The sequence below is a fragment of the Adiantum capillus-veneris genome, chromosome 15 (genome assembly GCF_014529385.1).
Source record: "Adiantum capillus-veneris isolate H3 chromosome 15, ASM1452938v2, whole genome shotgun sequence".
Lineage (NCBI taxonomy): Eukaryota > Viridiplantae > Streptophyta > Polypodiopsida > Polypodiales > Pteridaceae > Adiantum > Adiantum capillus-veneris.
The window spans coordinates 68,952,261-68,973,482 of record NC_140945.1 but is presented as its reverse complement, the minus strand read 5'-3'; the positions used below and the strand labels follow the sequence as shown (position 1 = coordinate 68,973,482).

General features: G+C 44.8%; 2 protein-coding genes across 2 annotated transcripts in view; one reads left to right on the top strand and one right to left on the bottom strand.

Annotated features, from left to right (window-relative positions):
* LOC147440838 (uncharacterized) overlaps positions 1-11,411 on the top strand; it is a 47,868-nt gene extending 36,457 nt beyond the window's left edge. The window contains exons 3-4 of the mRNA XM_086482654.1: positions 8,729-8,904; positions 9,123-11,411. Of these exons, the coding sequence (XP_086338780.1) occupies positions 8,729-8,904; positions 9,123-10,967 (2,021 nt within the window). The 3' untranslated portion in view covers positions 10,968-11,411. The remainder of the gene's footprint in view (positions 1-8,728; positions 8,905-9,122) is intronic.
* A 2,995-nt stretch (positions 11,412-14,406) lies between these two features.
* Positions 14,407-21,222, bottom strand: part of LOC147440837 (uncharacterized) — a 59,731-nt gene continuing 52,915 nt past the window's right edge. Inside the window, exons 2-3 of the mRNA XM_086482653.1 lie at positions 16,173-16,263; positions 14,407-16,074 (exon numbers count right to left, since the gene is read on the bottom strand). Coding sequence (XP_086338779.1) covers positions 15,881-16,074; positions 16,173-16,263 — 285 coding nt within the window. The 3' untranslated portion in view covers positions 14,407-15,880. The remainder of the gene's footprint in view (positions 16,075-16,172; positions 16,264-21,222) is intronic.

Below are 21,222 nucleotides of genomic sequence, written 5' to 3'. Positions count from 1 at the left end.
GCTTGGACTTGCCGACGATGAGGAGGACGACGAGACGGGCTGAAATCTGAAAATGCTAAGGGCTGAAATCTGCAAATCTTTATCTGCTGAATTTTGACTCTATGTCGGTGACGATGTCGATGGCGGTGCGCTGAAAACGCAGATGCTGAAATCTGCGTTTTCCGGGCTGAAACTGCAAACTTCGATGGATCCCACCGTGTGGCGAGGAACTGCTGCGGGAAGGTGAGATCTGCGAGGTTCGGGACTTGTTCTGCGAGTGTTAAAGGCTGAAAACTGAAAACGCTGGTCCTATGGCTGATTCTGTCCCGATGATCTGCAAAAACGCTGAGGTTGATCTGCAAACCAAAAGCGCTAGCGCTGAAAACTGACCTTGCGGGGAAATTTGCTAACGCTAGGGCTGATCTGCTATCTACTGTCGCCGGGAATCTGCAATTGCAAAAACGTTGGCTGATCTGGTGCAAAAACGCTAGGCCTTCTGTTGAGAGAAAACGCCAGAGTTGTCGTGGGGGTTGGTCTTGCTGAGAAGTTACCTGTTGAGCAGGGTGCTCCTGCTGCCTCTTCTGCCAGAAAGTGCTAGCGCTAGGTTTCTATTTATACAAACTTAGTAAATTTGCCCTACCTACGTTCCAACAAAAGTCACTTAAAAATAATAAGTGAAAAATGTCAAAAATAGGGAAAATAGGTCTATGCACTGTAAAAATGCTACTGATGGGATCTTACTGGTATCTGATGGTCTTGTTATGTGTAACGAGAGGATATGCATCTAATCCAAGTGTCTGGACATGCACGGTCTGCGAACAGACTCACAAAAGTGCCAGATCACCACTTCCTATTCTAGACTGACTTGACTGAACCGAACCTTGGTTATGCTGTAGCTTGTCCCTAGACACATAGGTTGGATGTGTCACGTGACATCCCTTCCTTTTCAAAGTGAGGTACGGGTACCGAACTGTATGGCGTCGAGGGAGATCGCCAATAGCATCCGGAATCCTGGAGGGGACTCTTCGCTGGCCCACTCTGATGTGTGGGTGGTGCGGTACTTGGACCTTCATAAAGGTCTGCAACACTTGCTTCTTTGGGCCGCGCCGAAAGCGACCCAAAGTCTTATGTGGCTCCTTCAATGCTTCAGCTTTGTCGAGAGTCATGCTGAAACCGGCCTGTTAAATCCAAAAAGGGTGGTAGACCTTAGATTTTAAACTTTATTTGCTTTCACCCATCTAATTTGTCACCCACTTTACCTGTACTTTCAAGACACAACAAAGGGGAAGGGATACAGGTTGCTAGATTGCACCTGTATGAGAAGACTGACACCAGATTGGCCCCTAAATAGGCGCCCCTTTCGGTATTTCTTTATTCTTTAAAAGAGGGAATAAAAGATGTGGTTCCCTACAAGCTGCCCTGCACAATCTTGGCTGAATTTCAACTGTTCTGGCCCGATTTCGGCAGCATAACTGTACTAGGACCCTTCACAGTCAGTATCCCCATGCATTGGATGACTTTCCCGACGCATACGGACACTTTGCAAAACCTGGCGAGAATCTGCAGCACGCTGAATTCTCTGTTTTCTGCCCCGAAAATGCGCCAGATCACCTGTACAACGGTCCCCTCGCGTCCCCGAACCTCCTGGGGGTATTAGGGTCCGTTTAGGGCCAAAACCCTAAACCTGCAAAAATACACAGCAGGCTGTAATTCACTGTTTCGGGCTCCGTTTCGCGTGCCGGTCGCATCCGTAGCAAGTCCTCGAGCTCTCGCACCTGTAGGGCTACTTGCCCTTTGAATCGGACGAGATTTCGCACGTGAAACCTCTCCGAATCACTTGTACCTGCGGGGGATTAGCCGCTAGCTAATCCAGTACCTGTGCAAGAGGCTCTTGCCTCGGCAATCGCGCATGAACCCACACGACTGTACATTGGTGAAATGAAAAGCCGACTAGAGGGGCATAACATACTGTCATAGGGGGGAGAGAGAGCAGTGCGTAGCGTGCAGGGCATCACTCCTGGCACCACACTGTACATAAGAGGGAAAGGAAGCACTCCATAGCTCTCAACCTGTGTGACAGAAGCTTGAAAACGAGCCTTTTCTCTCTAAAATTAGCGCCACTTCTTCATGCATGAGGAAAGTGCACAGAAATGTGCCACTTGGCACATTTACAGGCCATTTCCCGTTTCGGGGTTGCTGCCTAAAAATCTCCCGACCGGTTGCCCAGTTGACTTCGCGGTAGAGTAATAAAATGTTCCCCTTGACATTCCGGAGGTAATGACGCGAATACATTTTCAGGTCCAAAATAGTAGTTCCCTAAATTTTAGGAGATGCTGCCATTGTATCTTTCTAGGTCATCTGACCCTCTTTGTACACTGCAACCACACCAAGAATTGAAATGTAGCCTCTGTAGCAAAGGATTCCACTTTGGCTAGTCAATGACCCCACTTTGGCTAACCATAGTCCTTGTCCAACCTTAGTGCTCTCTTGCTCTCAGGCCTGGACTCCCTCTGAAGAGTTCCACACTAGCTATGCAATGTAGGGCAGTTAGATTTCCAGAGGGGTGTTTCCAAAAAGTGAAAATGAATAAATAATAAGAAAGAAATCAACAAAAAGGATAGATAGTAGTCACACGTTGGTGACACATGCTTCTTTCTTCTTCAAGAATCTCCATGACTGAAAATTCCTGAAACCATTTCCAACACAAAACCATGAACATACCTATTTCATGTAAAGTGAGTGGAAAAAACCTTGTCTCTCTAAAAGACTGTGCATGCAATGTAGATGAACAAGGAGACGGAGTGCCAAACCGTTCACCACACATATGCAAACAGTGACATCGAATCTTTCTCTTATGATCTAAATCAATCAACTGTGGCAAAACACAATGGAAATGCCTATGCTTGATGCTCAATCTTTCTTGTGCTCTTTCTGAAACTGTGTCGTGCCAAGGGAGAGAATGGAATGTGATGTCCTTGAATGCATACTTTTCAGCTTTTCATGAACAATCTGCATTCATTTGTGCTCATTCATGAGTGAAACGTGCTCAATGTACAATATGTCATGCCTAGGAAAAGGGATCACATAAAGACGCTGACTAAAATACAGGAAACGATCACGAATGAAACACTTGTACAATGCGTGTCTATGAATCATGCGAACACATAATATTTCCTTTGAGGGTTCTTTGGACCGAGGCTCGAGAGCCAAGATCGGTTCTTCCTGAAGGGGTTCTTGGGACCTAGGCTCAAGAGCCAAGATCGGTTCTTTGTGATTAATCGAAGCTTCCTGTGGGGGTTCTGTGGACCTCGACTCGAGAGCCAAGACCGGTTCTTTGTGATTGATCGAATTTGCAATGAGGTTAGCTTCGCTAGAAAAAGCATCAACTAAACCATCATCCTTATGAACAATCACGTCTTGATCATACAAATCATCATGCTTGTGAGAAATCACATCTTGATCATGCTCATCATCATGCTTATCATCATACTTGTCATTATCATTCAAATCATTATGCTTATCATCATGTAAATCCTGTGTGACATGCTTTGGAGAAGAAAAGATTGAGAGAGTCTCCTTTTCCTGAATTTCTTGCATGTGTGCCTGTACTTGAGAAAAGAGTCGCAAATGTGTCACGCTTGCTCATGCTCATGCTCACGCTCTATGGCTGCCTTTCTTTCTGCTTCTCTTTCTGCTTTTCTTTCTACGTGTCTACGATCCATTTCAGCCATTCTTTCTACTCTTCTTGCTTCGCGTTCTAACTTCCTGTCCATAAACATCTGCGCCAACTCCTCTATAGGAGTTAGTGCAATCCTTGGCGTGGATGGGGAAGGGGGAGGGTCTAAAAAACCTCTTGGTGGCGAAAATTCTTCTTCGCCTCTCTCATGCTCATCACCTCCAAGCGAAGTAGCCATTCCGCTTTGAGTGATGACCATCCACTGAAGTCGTGGGTTCTTGTGGTCTTGGGTTCTTAAGTTCATGAGGAACTTGGGTTCTTGTGGGTCTTGGGTTTGGGTTCTGGAGGGTCTTGAGTTCTTGAGGTTCTTCTTTTGCTTTCAATCTGTGTTAGAGAAGGATCTTCTCTTCACCCGAGTTCTGCTCTTTTCCACAGGCGCACCCCTTGGCAGCCTTGCGCTCACACCAAGGTTGCTTTTTCCCATCTCACGTCGAGTGGCCGGCCGCTAAGTGCACGGTCCGCTCTCAATGAGTGAAAAGAGGCACAAGGGGAGGCTGGACAAGCCCTTCTTTCTTGGGTTTCCTGTCACTCTTCGAAAACACGATTAGGAATTGACACGCCCAAAAGGACTTGGGTTATGTGCGACCTCAACAAGCAAAAAAAAATTATGTGGTTCCTTTGGTTCTTTCCTTGAGTGATACAGAACACTGCCAAAGCTCTGATACCAATGTAAGGTGCAGCGGAATGAATGTTGAACTTTTCTCAAGATGAGTGCGCCGAAGTGTGCTCAAGGGTTCCTTTTACTTACGAAAGGGAGAGCCTTCCGTTCCTTTAGTGAGAGAGTGCAATGGACACAACAAAGTGAATGGACACTGTGAATGGAAGTGCATGAGAGTGAGAGATAGAGAAGAGAATACGACACGAGAGACGTTGTAAAACCCTCCTCCAAGGGCCCCACTCTCTATGGCGAGAGCGGTCTACTTCTGATTGTACAAATCTCTACAATGCTTGGACTCGCCGACGACGAGGACGACGACGAGATGGGCTGAAATCTGAAAATGCTAAGGGCTGAAATCTGCAAATCTTTATCTGCTGAATTCTGACTCTATGTCGGTGACGATGTCGATGGCGACGATGCGACGACGACGCGCTGAAAACGCAGATGCTGAAATCTGCGTTTTCTGGGCTGAAACTGCAAACTTCGATGGCACCGTGCGGTGAGGAACTGCTGCGGGAAGGTGAGATGTGCGAGGTTTGGGACTTGTTCTGCGAGTGCTAAAGGCTGAAAACTGAAAACGCTGGTCCTATGGTTGATTCTATCGCGATGATCTGTAAAAACGTTGAGGATGATCTGCAAACCAAAAACGCTAGGGCTGAAAACTGACCTTGCGGGAAAATCTGCTAACGCTAGGGCTGATCTGTTGTCTACTGTCGTCGGGAATCTGCAATTGCAAAAACGTTGGCTGATCTGGTGCAAAAACGCTAGGCCTTCTGTTGAGAGAGAACACCAGAGTTGTCGCGGGGGTTGGTCTTGCTGAGAAGTTGCCTGTTGAGCAAGGTGCTCCTGCTGCCTCTTCTACTAGAAAGTGCTAGTGCTAGGTTTCTATTTATACAAACTTAGTAAATTTGCCCTACCTACTTTCCAACAAAAGTCACTTAAAAATAATAAGTGAAAAATGTCAAAAATAGGGAAAATAGGTCTATGCACTGTAAAAATGCTACTGATGGGATCTAACTGGAATCTGATGGTCATGCTGTGTGTAACCACAGGATATGCATCTAACCTAAGTGTTTGGACATGCACGTTCTGCGAACAGACTCACAAAAGTGCCAGAGCATTTCCTATTCTAGACTGACTTGACTGAACTGAACCTTGTTCATGCTGTAGCTTGTCCACGGATACATAGGGTTGGATGTGTCACATGACAATTGTGAGGTGAATGCATCGACAATGGCCTGTAGGAGTCTCATATTGAAACCGATGTCAAAGTCGACAATGCGGAAGTGTAGAGCGAGAGAGAGAGAGAGAGAGAGAGAGAGAGAGAGAGAGAGAGAGAGAGAGAGAGAGAGAGAGAGAGTCTCGTGAACCAATCAACCTTGGCAATGAATAAATGAGTGTGTAATACAATGGAGGCAAGGGGTGGTATATGTAAGTTGCCCTATCAGACTTTGACAAATAAGTAAAATAAATACCCAAAAGCCAAAAAAAATAATGGATCTCATTGGGCATTTCACTTGAGATGCCAAAACTAACACTGTGTCATCCATAATCCATAATCTGGTACAAAAGTGCAACCAAATCATCAACCTGCTACCCATCGGATAGGTAGCTCTATCGACAATTTCAAGAAAGACGTGCGTTTGCAAAAGGCACAACAAATCTGCTAATCCATCTCCTCGAAGAAAACACAGCCATAGAAACTTGCTTCAGAAGTGTTGAAGAAGATCCTACTGCTGTCCAAACACTTCTCTCTGAAGAAGAATCTGGAAATGAATAGCTTCCGCTCTGGATCCAACAACTGCATGCTTGCTACCCTTGCGGGAAGGCACGGTAACATGGCCTAATTTAGGAAGAAACCGAAGCAATCCAACATTGCTATACATCTTTAAACCTCCATCGGGTTCCCCTCGCGATGAAGAGAGGTCGGGGTAAACAAAAGGGTAAAGATGGGGAAGTCGTAGAGGAGGATCCAAGGCCTCCACATACCTAAATATGCCCCAAACTTGGAGAAAACCAGAAAACCAGGAGGCTTCTTCTCTCTCAATCATGAAACCGCACCGGATTAGCCACATCCGAGCATCTAGGGTGGTCGTATCACCATAGGGCTCTGATACCATGTAAAAGGTGGCAGTGGAAGATGCAATGAAGACAAGAATTGGCTCGTGATCTGGCGGAAACCTCGACTTTGATCTAGAACACTGGCAATGCCGAACACATGAACAAGGCACACCTGTGCAGAAGAGAGATCACTGAGGTAGAGAGAGAGAGGACATCTAAGAGAGAGAGAGAGAGAGAGAGAGAGAGAGAGAGAGAGAGAGAGAGAGAGAGATCTAGGAAAGGCTCTCCATGCTGATGACAATCTGCTCATACAAGTGACCAAGGGTGGTCCGGCATAGAACTAACATGCCAACTGGATTGACATGAGGTACACACAACTGCGACTGCTACTGACATTGCCAATTGCTCCTGCACAGGAGAGTTTGAGACCACTGACATGGTCTCCACATGGCTGCTCTAGCCTCCTGAGGAAGCGAGGCTCTGGCGGATCTCCTCCTAGCAAGAAAACTATCTGGAGAAAAGAGGGAAACATGTCTCGTGCATGGAACCTCCTCTCCGGTGCTTGCACCTCTGCTGTGGTGCTCTGCATCGTGGTGATCACATTGTCTCCGTATAGATGCTCTGAGAGGAAAACCGCTAGGGGAATGCCCCTGCTGCCCATCACTTGCCTGACGGTGCTGCCTTCCTCACCATGAAGAAAAACGCTTGGGATGGGAACATCCAGCAAGAACGCCCCCCCCCCCCCCCCCCTGCCTCCATACTCCCCCCAGAGCTGCCCAATGAGGGGACCCCGCACCACAGGGCCAGTGCACATCTGCGATCTCCTGGTGCCCTGGCCACACCTATATACCCACCCATATCCAGGTCGGCCAGCTGTCCAACAGCCCCCACCACCTGGGAACTGGGAGAAAAAAAGGAAAATGAGCACCAGAGGCTATATAAGCAGAGGGAAAAATACTGCCAAGGGTAGGAAAAATACCCCCAGCGTGCAGGAGTCTAATGGCCATGGAACCAAGCTAAAACCCAAGGCTAAACATGGCTAAACACATTCCGACGTGAGAAACCTACCTCACACTGGCCGGGCACAGCCACAAACAGCCCTCACTCCCCAACAGCGGGACCGACTGGACAAAAAGCGGTCAGACGCGTTGCCTCCTTGCTTCTTTCTTCCTCTGCTATCTTGTATGTATTCTTTTGCAAAACTCTCTCAATTTCTTTGCTTTTCCCTTTCGTTGATCGCACATAAAGCTTCTTCTTCATCCTCTTCTGCTTTCGTATTTTCTTCCGATTCCATAGCTTCAACTGCAAGCAGAACTGGTTTGCTTGGTTAGAAAAGCAAACAGTTGAAGCTCTGATACCATTGTAACAGGTAGGACACAACATGCCGACTGGAAATAACAATCGGAAACAACTTTAGCGCTTTAAACACTCGAACTGAAAAGAGCTTCACACTTGAGACAAGACACAGTGGCAAAGTTCCACTCCTAGATGCAAGGCCCTTAACTGGGCCCGTCATGCAATATTTCTTTATATTATTAATCTCACAGATGCAACTCGCACTATCCAACACTCTTTAGGATGACAAATAAGAAATAAGAGTTTTCTCATTGTTATCCGAGTGACCTTTTCCTAACGCATGGTTGCGAGCATTTCAAGTTTGGGGATCCTCAGGACCCAGCACTATAATTGGGCCAAAAGACCTTTGACAGGGCAGAGACCTCCTTACCACAATTGTACCCGTTGTATGCAATGAGATGGTGGCATGCTGCAGCTTTAGAAAGTGTTCACTGTCTGGCACTGAGTCCGCAAATGTGCGAACAACTCCCACCTCCTTTGCATCCATCGTGTGTAGCACCTCTCTCACAACTGACGTGGCATGTTGGCACTGGACCGGAAGAGAGGAAGTGCCGAGCAGATTGAATGCCGGATCAAAGGACCCAATTCTATTCTATGACTTTTCAGCTTTTTGGGATGAGTAGCTATGAAAGCGGTTGACTTTCAACGCTTCATAAAGCCAGAGGTCAAGGGCCTTCAAACATGAGCCTAGAGGGGGTCACTTGGCACTTCTGCGAGGTCACCTAATATGTTTCTGTAATTGGTACTAGTTTTTGGCTCTTGTTTAACATGAAGCTGACAGGCATGACTTCATGTTGGATATTGCTTGCTTGCTCAGGATTGTGTGCTTCTAAATGTTAATTTCTAATCAGCTGCAAAGTATTCTGCCTGGCCTGCGCACATGTAGACAGAGACTGTTTTGGCTCTTTGCAGTTATCTTACTGACGTGACCTTTGCAGAGCAACCTACTGTTAAAGAATCTCAAATTTTCGCTTTGCGGTCATCTCAAAAATCCACGAGAGCGGAGATTGATACGGCAGCACCATTCGAGTCTGTCAAGGCAGCAGTAAGTCTATTTGGAGAAAGGATGGATTGGAAGTCCCAAACACGCCCTCCTCAAGTGCACAATGTGGAGGTAAGCTTAGCTGAGCTGTTGTGGGGTCTCATGTTGTTATTATGCATATGCGACAATTGTTTTGTCGTTTTTGTGTATTCCATCTGTCATATAGTCTTAAATAGGAGGCTTTATTCCTGAGAAGAGAAACTTTTTACCTGCATATGCGACAACTGTTTTGTCTTGTGTATTCCATCTGTCATACAGTCTTAAATACAAGGTTTTTTCCCTGAGAACAGAAACGCGTGTTACCTGAATCGGAACTTGTTAAAGCCCAGGAGGATCTTATGCACTACAAAGATCAGCTTGCTCTGACACAAGCATCCACTGCTGGTGTTCTTCTTGAGCTGAAGAAAGTAAAGAGGCTGATCCATAATCCTGCCAATAAGCTAGGAGGTACTGATATCTTATCGGACAAGTCGTTCAAGGCTGCTGATTCATGGAAGAACACAGGGACAGCTTCTACGGATAAGTCTAATAATGAACTGATGATTATATTGAGAGAGGTGGAAAGTGTTAAGGAGGAACTCATTTCAATTACAGCTTCTAAGGAGGAAGCTGTTAACGGTTTGGAAGATGCTCTCTCCAACTTGAACTCTGTATTAAAGAGGGTGGATGAGCTTGCTGCAGAGAAGAAGTCTATTGACGAGGCTGTTGCTGATGCTCATACTGCTCTAGCAGATGCCGAGGAACAAGTTGTCCTCTTAAAGTCGGGTCAAAAGGTTGAATCGTTAAACAGTATGCCTAGTGATTTCATGAAGAAGAAGTCAGCAGAAGTAAGGGGCTTGGAATCAAAGCTAGAGGAGGCCAAAGCGATGATAACAACCTTGAAAGAGGAGTTGGTGGTGTCGAAGAAAGCTGAGAGCCTAGCCTTTGCAGCTGCTTCGGAAACTCAGCAAAAGATGGCCAAGGTAAAACTTGAGCTTGACCAAGCAAAATCAGAAGAACTACGCATGGTTGGGAAACTTGCCACAGTTCTGGAAGAGTCCGATGAATCAAAAGCCAAGCTCGAAAAGGCGGTGCAAGAGAACGCCACTCTTTCATCTGCAGTAGAGGATTTGAAGTTGAATATAGAACAGGATCGCAAGGAGTTTGAAAGCATGCATGAGAGAGAGCAGATGGCATGTGCAACATTAGCATCTTTGCAGGATGAGCTGCAGAAATTGAAAGCAGCTCTGAAGTCAGCTCAAGGTGGGGAAGCAAGGGCTCTAGAGGCCAAAGATACTCTTCCTGCAGCAATAAAGCAGGCAGCCTCTGAAGCTGATCAAGCTAAGGCTGCTGCCGTGGCATCAAAAGAGGAAGCACGTAGAGCAAAGCAAGAAATAGAGCAAGCTAAGGCGGCCACTAGCACAGCCACTAGCAGGCAGCAAGCATCTTTAAAGGAGTTAGAGGCAGCCAGGGCCTCTGAGGCTATGGCTTTGGCCGAGCTGAAGGCGTTAACAGAGTCAGAGTCTCAAAGTGCTGAGATGGAATTGTCAGAATCTGAGGGAATATCAGGAGTGTTTATCTCTCTTGAAGAGTATAGTTCCTTGAAGCAGGCTGCCGTAGAAGCTGAGAGTCTTGCCGACAAGAAGGTTGCGGAGGTTATAACACAGGTCGAAGATGCCAAGGCCAGCCAAGAGAAGGCTCAGTTAAAGCTGGATGAGGCTGCCAAGGAGTCAGGAAAAGGTAGGGAGGAGCTGAATAAAGCACAAAAGCAGGCAGAGGATGCCCAAGAGGCCAAATTGACAGCGGAAGGTGAATTGCGCAAGTGGCGGGCAGAGCACGACCAAAGGCGAAAGAGTGGAGGCGCTCCTCTTGATCCCAAGGTGGGAACAGTGAAAAACGCTGCAAGAAAGGACAGTGAGGATGAAAAATTGGCGAATTTCAGTATGCCTTATGAGAAGGACGATTTGGCAGGCGAAGAGAAGAAGGCTGCAGGTAGGGATTCTTTGGCTCAAGTCATGCGACTCGAGGTGCCTACTCCTGAAAGACTGGAGAGAGTATTGACTGTAGAAGATTCAACAGGAGAGAAGGTAAAAGGGAAGAAAAGGAATCTGATCAGGCGTTTGACTGCCATTGTCGCCCTAAAGAAGAAGCCTTAATGTCGCTTGCCCACGTAGTGTCCGAGCCTTGATTGTTCATAGGTCTGTATTATAAGTCAATTGATTATTGTGGACTGGAAGTCGACTGGAGCTTAACAAGGAACGCCAGAAGTACCAGCTGACTCCATTGAAAAAGCATCTGCATCAATTTTTTGTGTGGTTTGAAAAGAAATCTGCAGACTTGGAAATTTTCGAGAAACTCCTGCATTGAGACATGGTTATTCGAGGAAAAAAGACTATTGTACCATAGTGTGTAGCTTTTTGTGGGGCATGGCCTGCTCCTTCTGATCGTGTATTGTTTCATACAGAGTTTTAGCGTGTGTTAGGCATATTGGCCATTATTCATCATTTTTGGACTGATCCTGGTCCACTTCTGTAATTTTCTTTTGTAGAGCAATGTGCATATATAAACATAATGAAGTTAATGTAATTGGTTGAGCTCGCTCTGCATGAGTTTTTGTGTTGGGCATGACTGACTAGCTCAAATATCAGCTGCATCTGCAATGAAGTGGAATCAGGTAATTTAGTTGGAAATTTTTCGACTATTAAAATATTTGTCATAAGAGGGTTAATCTGTCTATAGTAATTAATGTCAATCTGTGAATGTGAGTGAGCTGGAATATGTATGTTCTGTTTAATTCAGCTTGAAGAAGTTTTTCTTGCGAGACATCAAGAAGCGGAACCTTGGGAGCTTGGGGTGAACTTGAAATTTTGGGTGGCTTTTTAAGTTCTTCCAAAGAACAGAATTTTTTCATTAAGATGACCTCTTTAAGTAAAGAAGTACAGAAAAGACCACATTATTATAGAACGTACTTGAATCTACGACCAATATAAGAGAGAATTTGGTGCATTGGCTCCAGTGTCAAACTCATATATTAGTATTTCCATTTCTAGACCTATAAGCCTCTTTGCTCTACATCCTTTCTCCTTGGTGTGTGTGCAATCGATTTTATCTTACCTTTGCTGTTTTTGTGCTTGCCACATGCTCCGAATCTTGCGGCTTTTGACTATGCACATTCAGCAGCCATATGCGCTCTCCTCCCACTTAGGCGGTAGTGACTGGGTAAACTGATTATGAAGCCTGTTGAGGAAGATTTTTTGCATTGGATGATAGAATTGCCAGTCTTATGGTCATAATGTGACCCTATTTTGGGACCATACATTCACCAAACACATCGGAGTCTTGAAGAAATTGTTCTGATAATGAACCTAACTTGCAGAGTCTGTGCCTGTGTTCACCGATGAGAAATTGTTAAATGGATGTCCAAAGGAGATAGCTTGATTTTTTTCAACCTATTTTGGAAACTCCTCTCTCAAAATGGGAGACTTGCACAATGCTAATGTCATGGAAAGTAACCCGGATGTAGTCACATGCCACTCTCTTAGGACAATGATACGACTCTACTCTACTATGTCAGGTACTGAAGGAGCAACCAAACCCCATGTAAGTAGCTAGCTCAGGAGAGTGGGACAAGGTTGCACTTTGAACTCGTTTATAATAAACAGAAAAATACAGTTTTCAATAAAAATGATTTCAAACGTTTTCTGATGTAAAAAACTTGGGCTTTTTCACAATTTTTGGCGAGATTTTTTTCATACTTAGATGGTCATTTTTAGGGTTTATTTTTGTACCTTAGTGCTCTTGGTGTGAGAGAGGACGGATTCCATGGTTGTATGTCCCATGTGCACACACGGAGGTTTGTAGCTGATTGTTTAAAAAATCCACATTCTAAATGTTCTTTATGGGAGCCAGCGTGCTATAGACCGTGTTTCAAATGTTTTAGTTCACGGTCGTTGGAAATTTCAAACTACCTTGAGGTGGGGGAAGGAAACCATTAGGGCAATGATGGAAGGGGAGGAGTTCACTAGTAACAAGGTAATTCAAGGGCAGATAATGGCATCCCACCAATCTGCCAACTTGGCATCCAAATTCTACGATGTTTCACGTGCCATACAAAACGGGAATAAACAATTAAATGATTGTTTCTCTAAGCTAACATGAAGCCATGGCCCGCTCCTTCAACATTTTATCTCGATACGACGTTTCTAATGGAGTAACAGTTGCATCAATCTTCTTGAGGTGCTATATGCTACTTCAAATTTTTTGTGCTGCTCTAAGGCTACAAAACAAGACAAGGCATTTAACATCGAGAACATTGCTTGAGAGAGAGAGAGAGAGAGAGAGAGAGAGAGAGACACACAGAGAGAGAGAGAGAGAGAGAGAGAGAGAGAGAGAGAGAGAGAGAGAGTAAAAAAGAAGGGCTTTATTAACGTCTTCTAGAGGCGAAAGTCCGCCTATGAGTCAACAATGTACATGAATGTGCCCTCCAAGTATCCAAAAATATGGACAAATGTGCCGAAAATGCATGTTACAAATAAAAGATTGACGTGGGGTGTGCACACATGCATATGAGGGATGAATAGGATGGAGATCTAAATTGAGTGGATGTGAAACTCTATGCATAGGGGAGTACAACCATGATATGCAAAAGACTTGCTAGAACAATCCGGTGCCAAATTGGGGGTGTAGTATGGCATGCATAGTTGTGCAGGGAGTGAAGTCACTCCAATATGGTTTGAGAAAGCCCACTCTATCTCCTCCGTCTGGTCTTCTCACATCAAAGTTGAATCTCTTGGATGGCTCTTTGATGTATTCTTTGAGCTGGTGTCTTTGTGCTCTTGGGGGCGTTTATAGGCTAAAACAATCTCTCTCTAAATGTTGGTGGGTTGTACTGGAGCAATCTCCAAAAGAAGTCGGTGAGTTGTGATTGTCTCCCTAGGGAGTGCAGGTGATTGGGGGAGTTTGTTAAAAAGCGACAACTATCTTTGATCTCGAAGAGTCAAGTGTGGGTTGTCTTGTGAAAAGAGTTGTATATCAGCCCTGTATGCTGTCATATGCTAGCATCTGCATACATAGTGCTCCTCTCCGACCTACATACCCTACATGCCCTCCAATCTTTGTCAATTTGGACTGCCCGTCCAACCCTCAATCTCTAGGCCATGAGATGAAACCCCGAGTTGTCTAATCACCAATCTAGCTCTATGGCATATATTTGTCTATATGTCGCACACACACACACACAGAGAGAGAGAGAGAGAGAGAGAGAGAGAGAGAGAGAGAGAGAGAGAGAGGGGAACATTTTAACTGTTGTCGGCAAATTCCCAAGAAATTAAATTGAACAACTTGACATGGTTTTTTGAAGAGAGAGAGAGAGAGAGGAACATTTTAACTGTTGTCGGCAAATTCCCAAGAGATTAAATCGAACAACTTGACATGGTTTTTTTGGGGGAGGGGGGTTATATGATATTTGGGACTCTCTTTAGATGCTATTAGGAAACATATATGCTATACTTTTGAACCATGTGTGTATTTGACCCTCTACATAAGACACAAAGATGCCATCAATGAAGTGCTCGCAGAGTGAAGCAGACAGAGACATCTCCCAAACCAATTTTACTACCTCGGTAGACATGCCTCCAAAACCAATCAAGGTGATCAATGCAGCACATAAGAGAACTACCCATATTCAACAGGCAAAGGAATGTTGCGCGATGAATGCATTTATGCATTCGACTCCTCAACAATTACTCTCCTTTACCTGCTCGCGCATTTTTGTTGGATCATTGAAAGTTCTCTCATGTGTTCTCATGTGTTCTATGTCCACTATTTTCTCTCCTCTTTCTTCCTGATGCAAGAAGCACATACATTCACCCTCGACTTGGTCACTCCTGAGTTCTCTTTCACCCATACACACTCAAGGGTATCACTAGATGCTTGTTACTTTTGGGTGCAACCATCTCATGGCTTGAACTTCATGCAACGTCAGGCATGAAAATTTCCTCCCCTATGTTTTGCTCCCGCACTCTGATGTAGTACAATAAAAGATGTTAAATTGTATATTTATTGTACAGACCCTTTGGGAGGGGATCTCTCAACTCATATCAAAGACAAAGATTATAGGGATAACTTGAAAACTGATATCTTGCAATCAAAGCACTTCATCTCATCTGAGAGAGATCCTTTGGGTCAATGCATTGGAGAATGCACTTTCATTGAAACATTCCATAGCCTCTCAACCTTGCCCCATACAAACCACTCCATCTGAAATTGTCAATACTATGAAGCCCACTCCATAACACTTAAAAATATACCTTGGCGAGGGGTGAATCAAGCATCTATCTCCAATTTAGCCTCTGATACTTTGCCAGACTACCCTTTCCTGCTATTCCATGGGCTTGCAGTATACTGAGCACTGCTGGGGGCTTAAATCTTGTAAGCACTTGCAGGAGCTACATCATGAGATGCATGGCAAATTCCAGCACTGCACAATACATGTGCATCATATCTCAGGCCACTTCTAAGAACCACTCTTTCGTAAGCATCTTGTTGGGAGGCAACCTCAACAAGTAGTCTTCTGTGGGATATGCTGCACGTGCACCAATCAGTAACCAGCCTTACGAGGTAGTTGAGAGGACGGGCACTGGTATTTTAATCTGTTTTGGGCAGATCCACATCAACATCAGAACAGTAATCAACCTCATGCGAATGAGGCTCATCTAAAACGGCTTGCTGTTCAGATGCTGGCGCACACAGCAAAAACACACCCCAAAGATCACAATAACACAGCTGGCCCAAAATCATTTCATGCACCTTGATTACAATGGTGTGTTTTGTGGCCAACTAAACTCTGAGTTTTGCGACAATAAGCAACCTTCAGAGCGGGTATCTACTATGTCACCTCTTGCTTTTGTCAACTTGTCACGTGCTGATTGTATGCTCTTGAGATGCAGTTTCCAAATGGCACCTATACCTTGAAACAAGGCTACCTAACCAGTTCCAAAGCAGCAGTTAATAACTCGCTTGAATCAATGCCGGTGGTTGCCTTGCCAATTTTGAGTTAACTCATCCAGCATTATTGTGTCTGAACCTGCGCTAGCTCTTCCATGCAGGCTTGCACTACCAGCTTAGCTTCAAGCCCGTCAGGATAAGCTCGTACTGCCTGTTCAGATGCCCACTTGGCTTGTTCCAACAATTGTACATCTGGTTTGCTTGCCAATCCATGCAACCAGTATCGGTCTCTAAGGGCTAAACCCCAGCTGAAGTAAGCTGCCAAAACAAAAAATAACTCTCTCTCTCTCTCTCTCTCTCTCTCTCTCTCTCACACACACACACACACACACACACACACAAAGCTACCCAGTCACCTGCTCCAGAGTAGTCCTTAGCAAGTTGTAATGTCGCTTTGAACTTGTCTATGGCTGTCAAATAAATTTTGTCTGCATCCTTTACAGCATCCTGTTTTAAGGCAACATTGATATAAAACATTTGGATTTTGGAAAATTCCTTGGACACACCAACATTAATCCTATTCTGCAAGGCAGCTGTCAACATCATTCAAATCAGCTACAATTCACTAAAGTTGGGTTCCAATCTGAAAGTTATGCAAACCAAGGTAAACATGAATGTTATAGCCTATTTATTAAGTTAAGTCATTTGATGTATTTGACATAATTTATTTGGGTTGGGTCGGGCAACTTTCTATGGGAAGTATATAAGAGCCCTTCGGGCCATCAATTTGTATTCATCTGGTCAATATTAACTGAAGCAATTCCGAGCTTAGCTTGTCAATCTCTCTATGTTCTCTCTCTCCCACTCTTGTGCGTGTCTGAGGTGCGGCGGAAATAGATCTAGGTTTTACACTTCCACAAATCTTTACTTCTTTCCTTGCTACTTAGCATGAATGATGGTTCCTTTTATTTCCCTGAAGAGAGGGAATGAGAGAGAGGTAGGGATGCACACACACACACACACACACACACACACACACACACACACACACAGAGAAATGTTATATTAACGTCTTCAAAAGGCCAGAGTGACCTATGAGAGACTCTACTGACTCGAATGGGGAATGTCGCCGCAGTAACTCTTCAAAATGAAGCACCTCCGGGGCTGATTTCACGCACGTTTGGATCCGTCTCAATGAGGAGTTGCTGATGGCAACCAAGGGGTAGAACTGGGGCTGATTTGTGCTCCTGATGTGAGAGGACACAAGGGCTGAAAGCTGGCTGCAAAAACACAAATCTAGTTGCAAAAACGCAGCCAATCTGTCGCATAAAGCAGGGCTACAAAGATTGAAAATGTCAGCCAAGAGCTGCCTCATATAGAGTACGATTGATTGTACTAGAGAACGAATCATTTAAGAGAGCCTAAACTAATGGCAAATATTGTTCCCACTTACATTGTTTATCATGAACGAATGCTTTGAGAACATCAAATGCCAACTGGTATATATTTCAGTTTGCCCATCAGATAGTGGATGCAATGCACATGAAAAATTTAATTTAGTGCCAAAATTTTCAAACAAAGCACGCCAAAAATGGGATGTGAACTTTGTATCACGATCTAACACAATTGATTTTGGTAGACCGCACAATGGATACCAATGCTTTATGGACAACCGTGCAACATCTTGTGCAGTAATATTGGCCTTGCAAGGGATCAAAATGCAAAATTTGCTAAATATATCGACGATAGTTAGACATTTAGCGGTCGGCCAATCGACGTGAGGTGGGAAAAAGAAACCTTGGTGTGAGTGCAAGGCCGCCAAGGGGTGCGCCCGCAAGAAAGAGAAGAACTCGGGTGAAGAGAAGATCCTTCTCTAACACAGATTGCAAGCTAAAGAAGAACCTCAAGAACTCAAGAACCTCAAGAAACTCAAGAACCCAAGAACCAAGAACACAAGAACCCAAGTTCCTCGTGAACTTAAGAACCCATGACTTCAGCGTATGGTCATTACCCGAAGCGGAATGGATACTTCGCATGGAGGTGATGAGCATGAGGGTGGTGAAGAAGAATTTTCCCCACCAGGCGGTTTTTCCGACTCTCCCCCTTCCCCATCTACACCAAGGATTGCACTAACTCCTATGGAGGCTTTCGACAAGATGATGGACATGAAGTCAAAACGCAAAGCAAGAAGAGCAGAAAGAAAAGTAGAAATAGCCCGCGAACACGAAGAAAGCATGGGATCCATAGCCCATGAAAATGAAGAAAGAATGGCAGCCGTAGAGCGTGAGCACAACGAAAGGAAAGCTGCATTGTTCCGACTCTTTTCTAATGTGCAGGCGTAACTTAAAGAGATTCGGGAAAAGGAGACTCTCTCAGTCTCTTCTTTTCCAAAGCATGACACACATGATTTGCATGATAATGATAAGCATGATGATGAGCATGATGATTTGCATGATCAAGATGTGAATATCCACGAGCATGATGATTTGCAGGATAACGATGTGATTGTTCACAAGGATGATGGTTTAGTTGATGCTTTTTCTAGCGAAGCTAACCTCATTGCAAATACGATCTATCACAAAGAACCGATCTTGGCTCTCGAGTCAAGGTCCAACGAACCCCCACAGGAAGTATTATGTGTAGAATGATTAGTCAGTACGCACTGTTCGAGTGTTTCATTCATGACGCTTTCCTATATTTTAGTCACCGTCCTTATGTGATCCCTTTTCATAGGCATGCCATATGGTACAATGAACACGATGCACTCATGAATGAGCACGGATATATGCGGAACTCTCATGAAAAGATGAAATGTTTGCATTCAAGGAATTCGCATTCCATGTCTCTTCCTTGGCATGACAAAGTATCAGAAAGAGCACAAGAAGGATTGAGCATCAAGCATAAGCATTTCCATTGTGATTTGCCACAGTTGATTGATTTAGATCAGAAAGTCAAGATTCGACCCCATTGTTTGCGTGTGTTTGATGAACGGTTTGGCACTCCGTCACTTTGTTCATCTACATTGCATGCACAGTTTTTTCGAAGAAATAGAATTTTTCCAGTCACTTTACATGGAATGGTATGTTCATGTTTTTGTATTGGAAGTGGTTTTAGGAATTTTCATCCTCAGAGATTCTTGAAGAAGGTAGACGCATGACTATAGACGAAGTTGAAGCATTGAAGGAGCCACAAATGACTTTGTGTCGCTTTCGGCGCGTCCCAAAGAAGCAAGCGTTGCAGACCTTTATGAAGTTCAAGTATCGCACGACCCACACATCAGAGTGGACCGAGGATGAGTCCTTTCTAGGATTCCAGACCCTATTGGCGATCTCCCTCGACGCCATACAGTTCAGTGTCAGTACCTCACTTTGAAAAGGAGGGGATGTCACGTGCACATCAAACCCTATGTATACGTGGACAAGCTACTTCATGACATGGGTTCGGTTCCGTTAGATTAGGAAGTCATAGAGAGTGGGGCCTTCGGAGAAGGGTTTGACAACATTCTGGTGTCGTATTCTTCTCTCTCTCTCTCTCTCTCTCATGCACCTTCATTCACAGCGTTCACCACTTTGTTTGTGTCCATTGCACTCTCTCACTAAAGGAACGGAAGGCTCTCCCTTCCGTAAGTAAAAGGAACCTTAAGCACAGTTCGGAGCACTCATCTTGAGCAAAGTTCAACTTTTACTTCCGCTGTATCTTACAGTTGCATATTACCAAAGGTTTTGGGATACCTTTTTGCCAATGTTCTCTTTTCGGAGGATCACCCTGAAGGACCAAATTGAGCGGTTTTGTTGCGAAGAGTTTCGACGATATTGCTTGAGGCAAAAGCCAGAATCGATTCAAAGGCTTATGGGACATGCCAAGGAAGGTTTTGGTATGCATGCCTGCTCATTGACCATACTACATACACGGAAGTGTCCGCCTAAACGAGGCAAGAGTCTTCCAAGGGAAAACAGAATTTGAAGAGGAAATCCAAAGGGCCCTATAATTGACAGAAGAGCAACGTGCTGAGGTACTTCAAAGAGGGCAAGTGTTACGGTTGTGATGAGTAGGGACATGTCTTTTGGGATCGTCCAAAGAAAATACCAAGGAAACTAGTTGATACTTCTTCTGATAGTTCCTAAGAACTAAGGGAATCAACTGATAGTTCATCAGAGAAATCTGAAGATTCAGAATAAAGTGCCAATGAACAAGGAGCCCGAACAACAACCAACGCGTCCTAGGAAACAAGAAAAAGAGTAAAAGGATAAGCTAAGTCCACAAATAATAAGATCAAGAGCACGCTTCTCCGGGTCTCGAGGCAAAGTGGATAGGGGAAGAGAACTTCGCAAATTCTTCTAATTTGAGTTGTTCCTTTAAGGCTTTTGGATTTTTTAGCAATGTCTATTCCTTAAGTACACATCAAATGAGCGGGCGCAGTGTGTGTTGCACAAGAGGGGAGACACTCCACTCCCTTACCTAGATTGCATAAAGTCACTAATTTCTCCTTGAGATTTTAGGAATGCTGACGGTATTGTGAGGTGCAGCGGAAGTGTTTATGGATTTAGCTCGGATCTAGTACTCCTCACAAACACAAGGGACACTTTACTTCACTTAAAAGAACTGAAAGAAAGAGAGAGACATGAGAGAGAGAGAGAGAGAGAGAGAGAGAGAGAGAGAGAGAGAGAGAGAGAGTATGTTGGGTCCCAAGCATCCTCAAGGGCCCCCTTGCTCTATTGCCAGAGCAGTACTTTCTTTATTCTTGCACAAATGCTCATACAATGACTGAATGCTAAGATGTTGATGCTAATGGGTACTGATATTGGGTACTCATGCTACTGATGCTGGGTACTACTGGTTCTATGTCGAAGTCGATGACGACGACGACGATGCGTCTACGGCTGAATGCCGAACTGCTAGTAGCGAGGTCCATGGTTAGGGGTCGCAACCACGATGAGGCTAGGGTTGAATCTGCTGGCTGATGGCTGAGATCTGATGGCCATCATCATGAGCCGAAAACGTTGATCTTGCTCTGCTGAAAACGTTGGCCTTGTCCTTTGAGAAAACGCTGGGCTGCTGGCTGTCTTGCTGCATGGTCTGGTGCACCGCCGAGTTCCCTGGGTCTTCTACTCTACAAGCGCCAAGTCTTGCTGCTGCCCAAAACGATGATGGGACTCTGAGGAAGGGGTTAGCGATCTGGCTGAAAACGCCCAAGAGGTTGAGAAACCTCAAATACTTCTCCTCCTCTGCTTCTTGCCTTACAAACGCTGACCATGGGCTGCCCTTTATAGACTGAACTAGCTGGGTCGAGCAGGGTCTAATTCAGCCCACGATTCCATTAAATTTCCCTAAGTCACTTAATAAATTGAGTGACCCAACTAAGAGGTGGCTCATGCGGCACAAATGCCTACGTGGTAAAAAATGCTGCAAGAGAGGGTATGCAACTGTGAGCGGCCTAGGCATGCACATCCTGCTAGAGGCTCACAA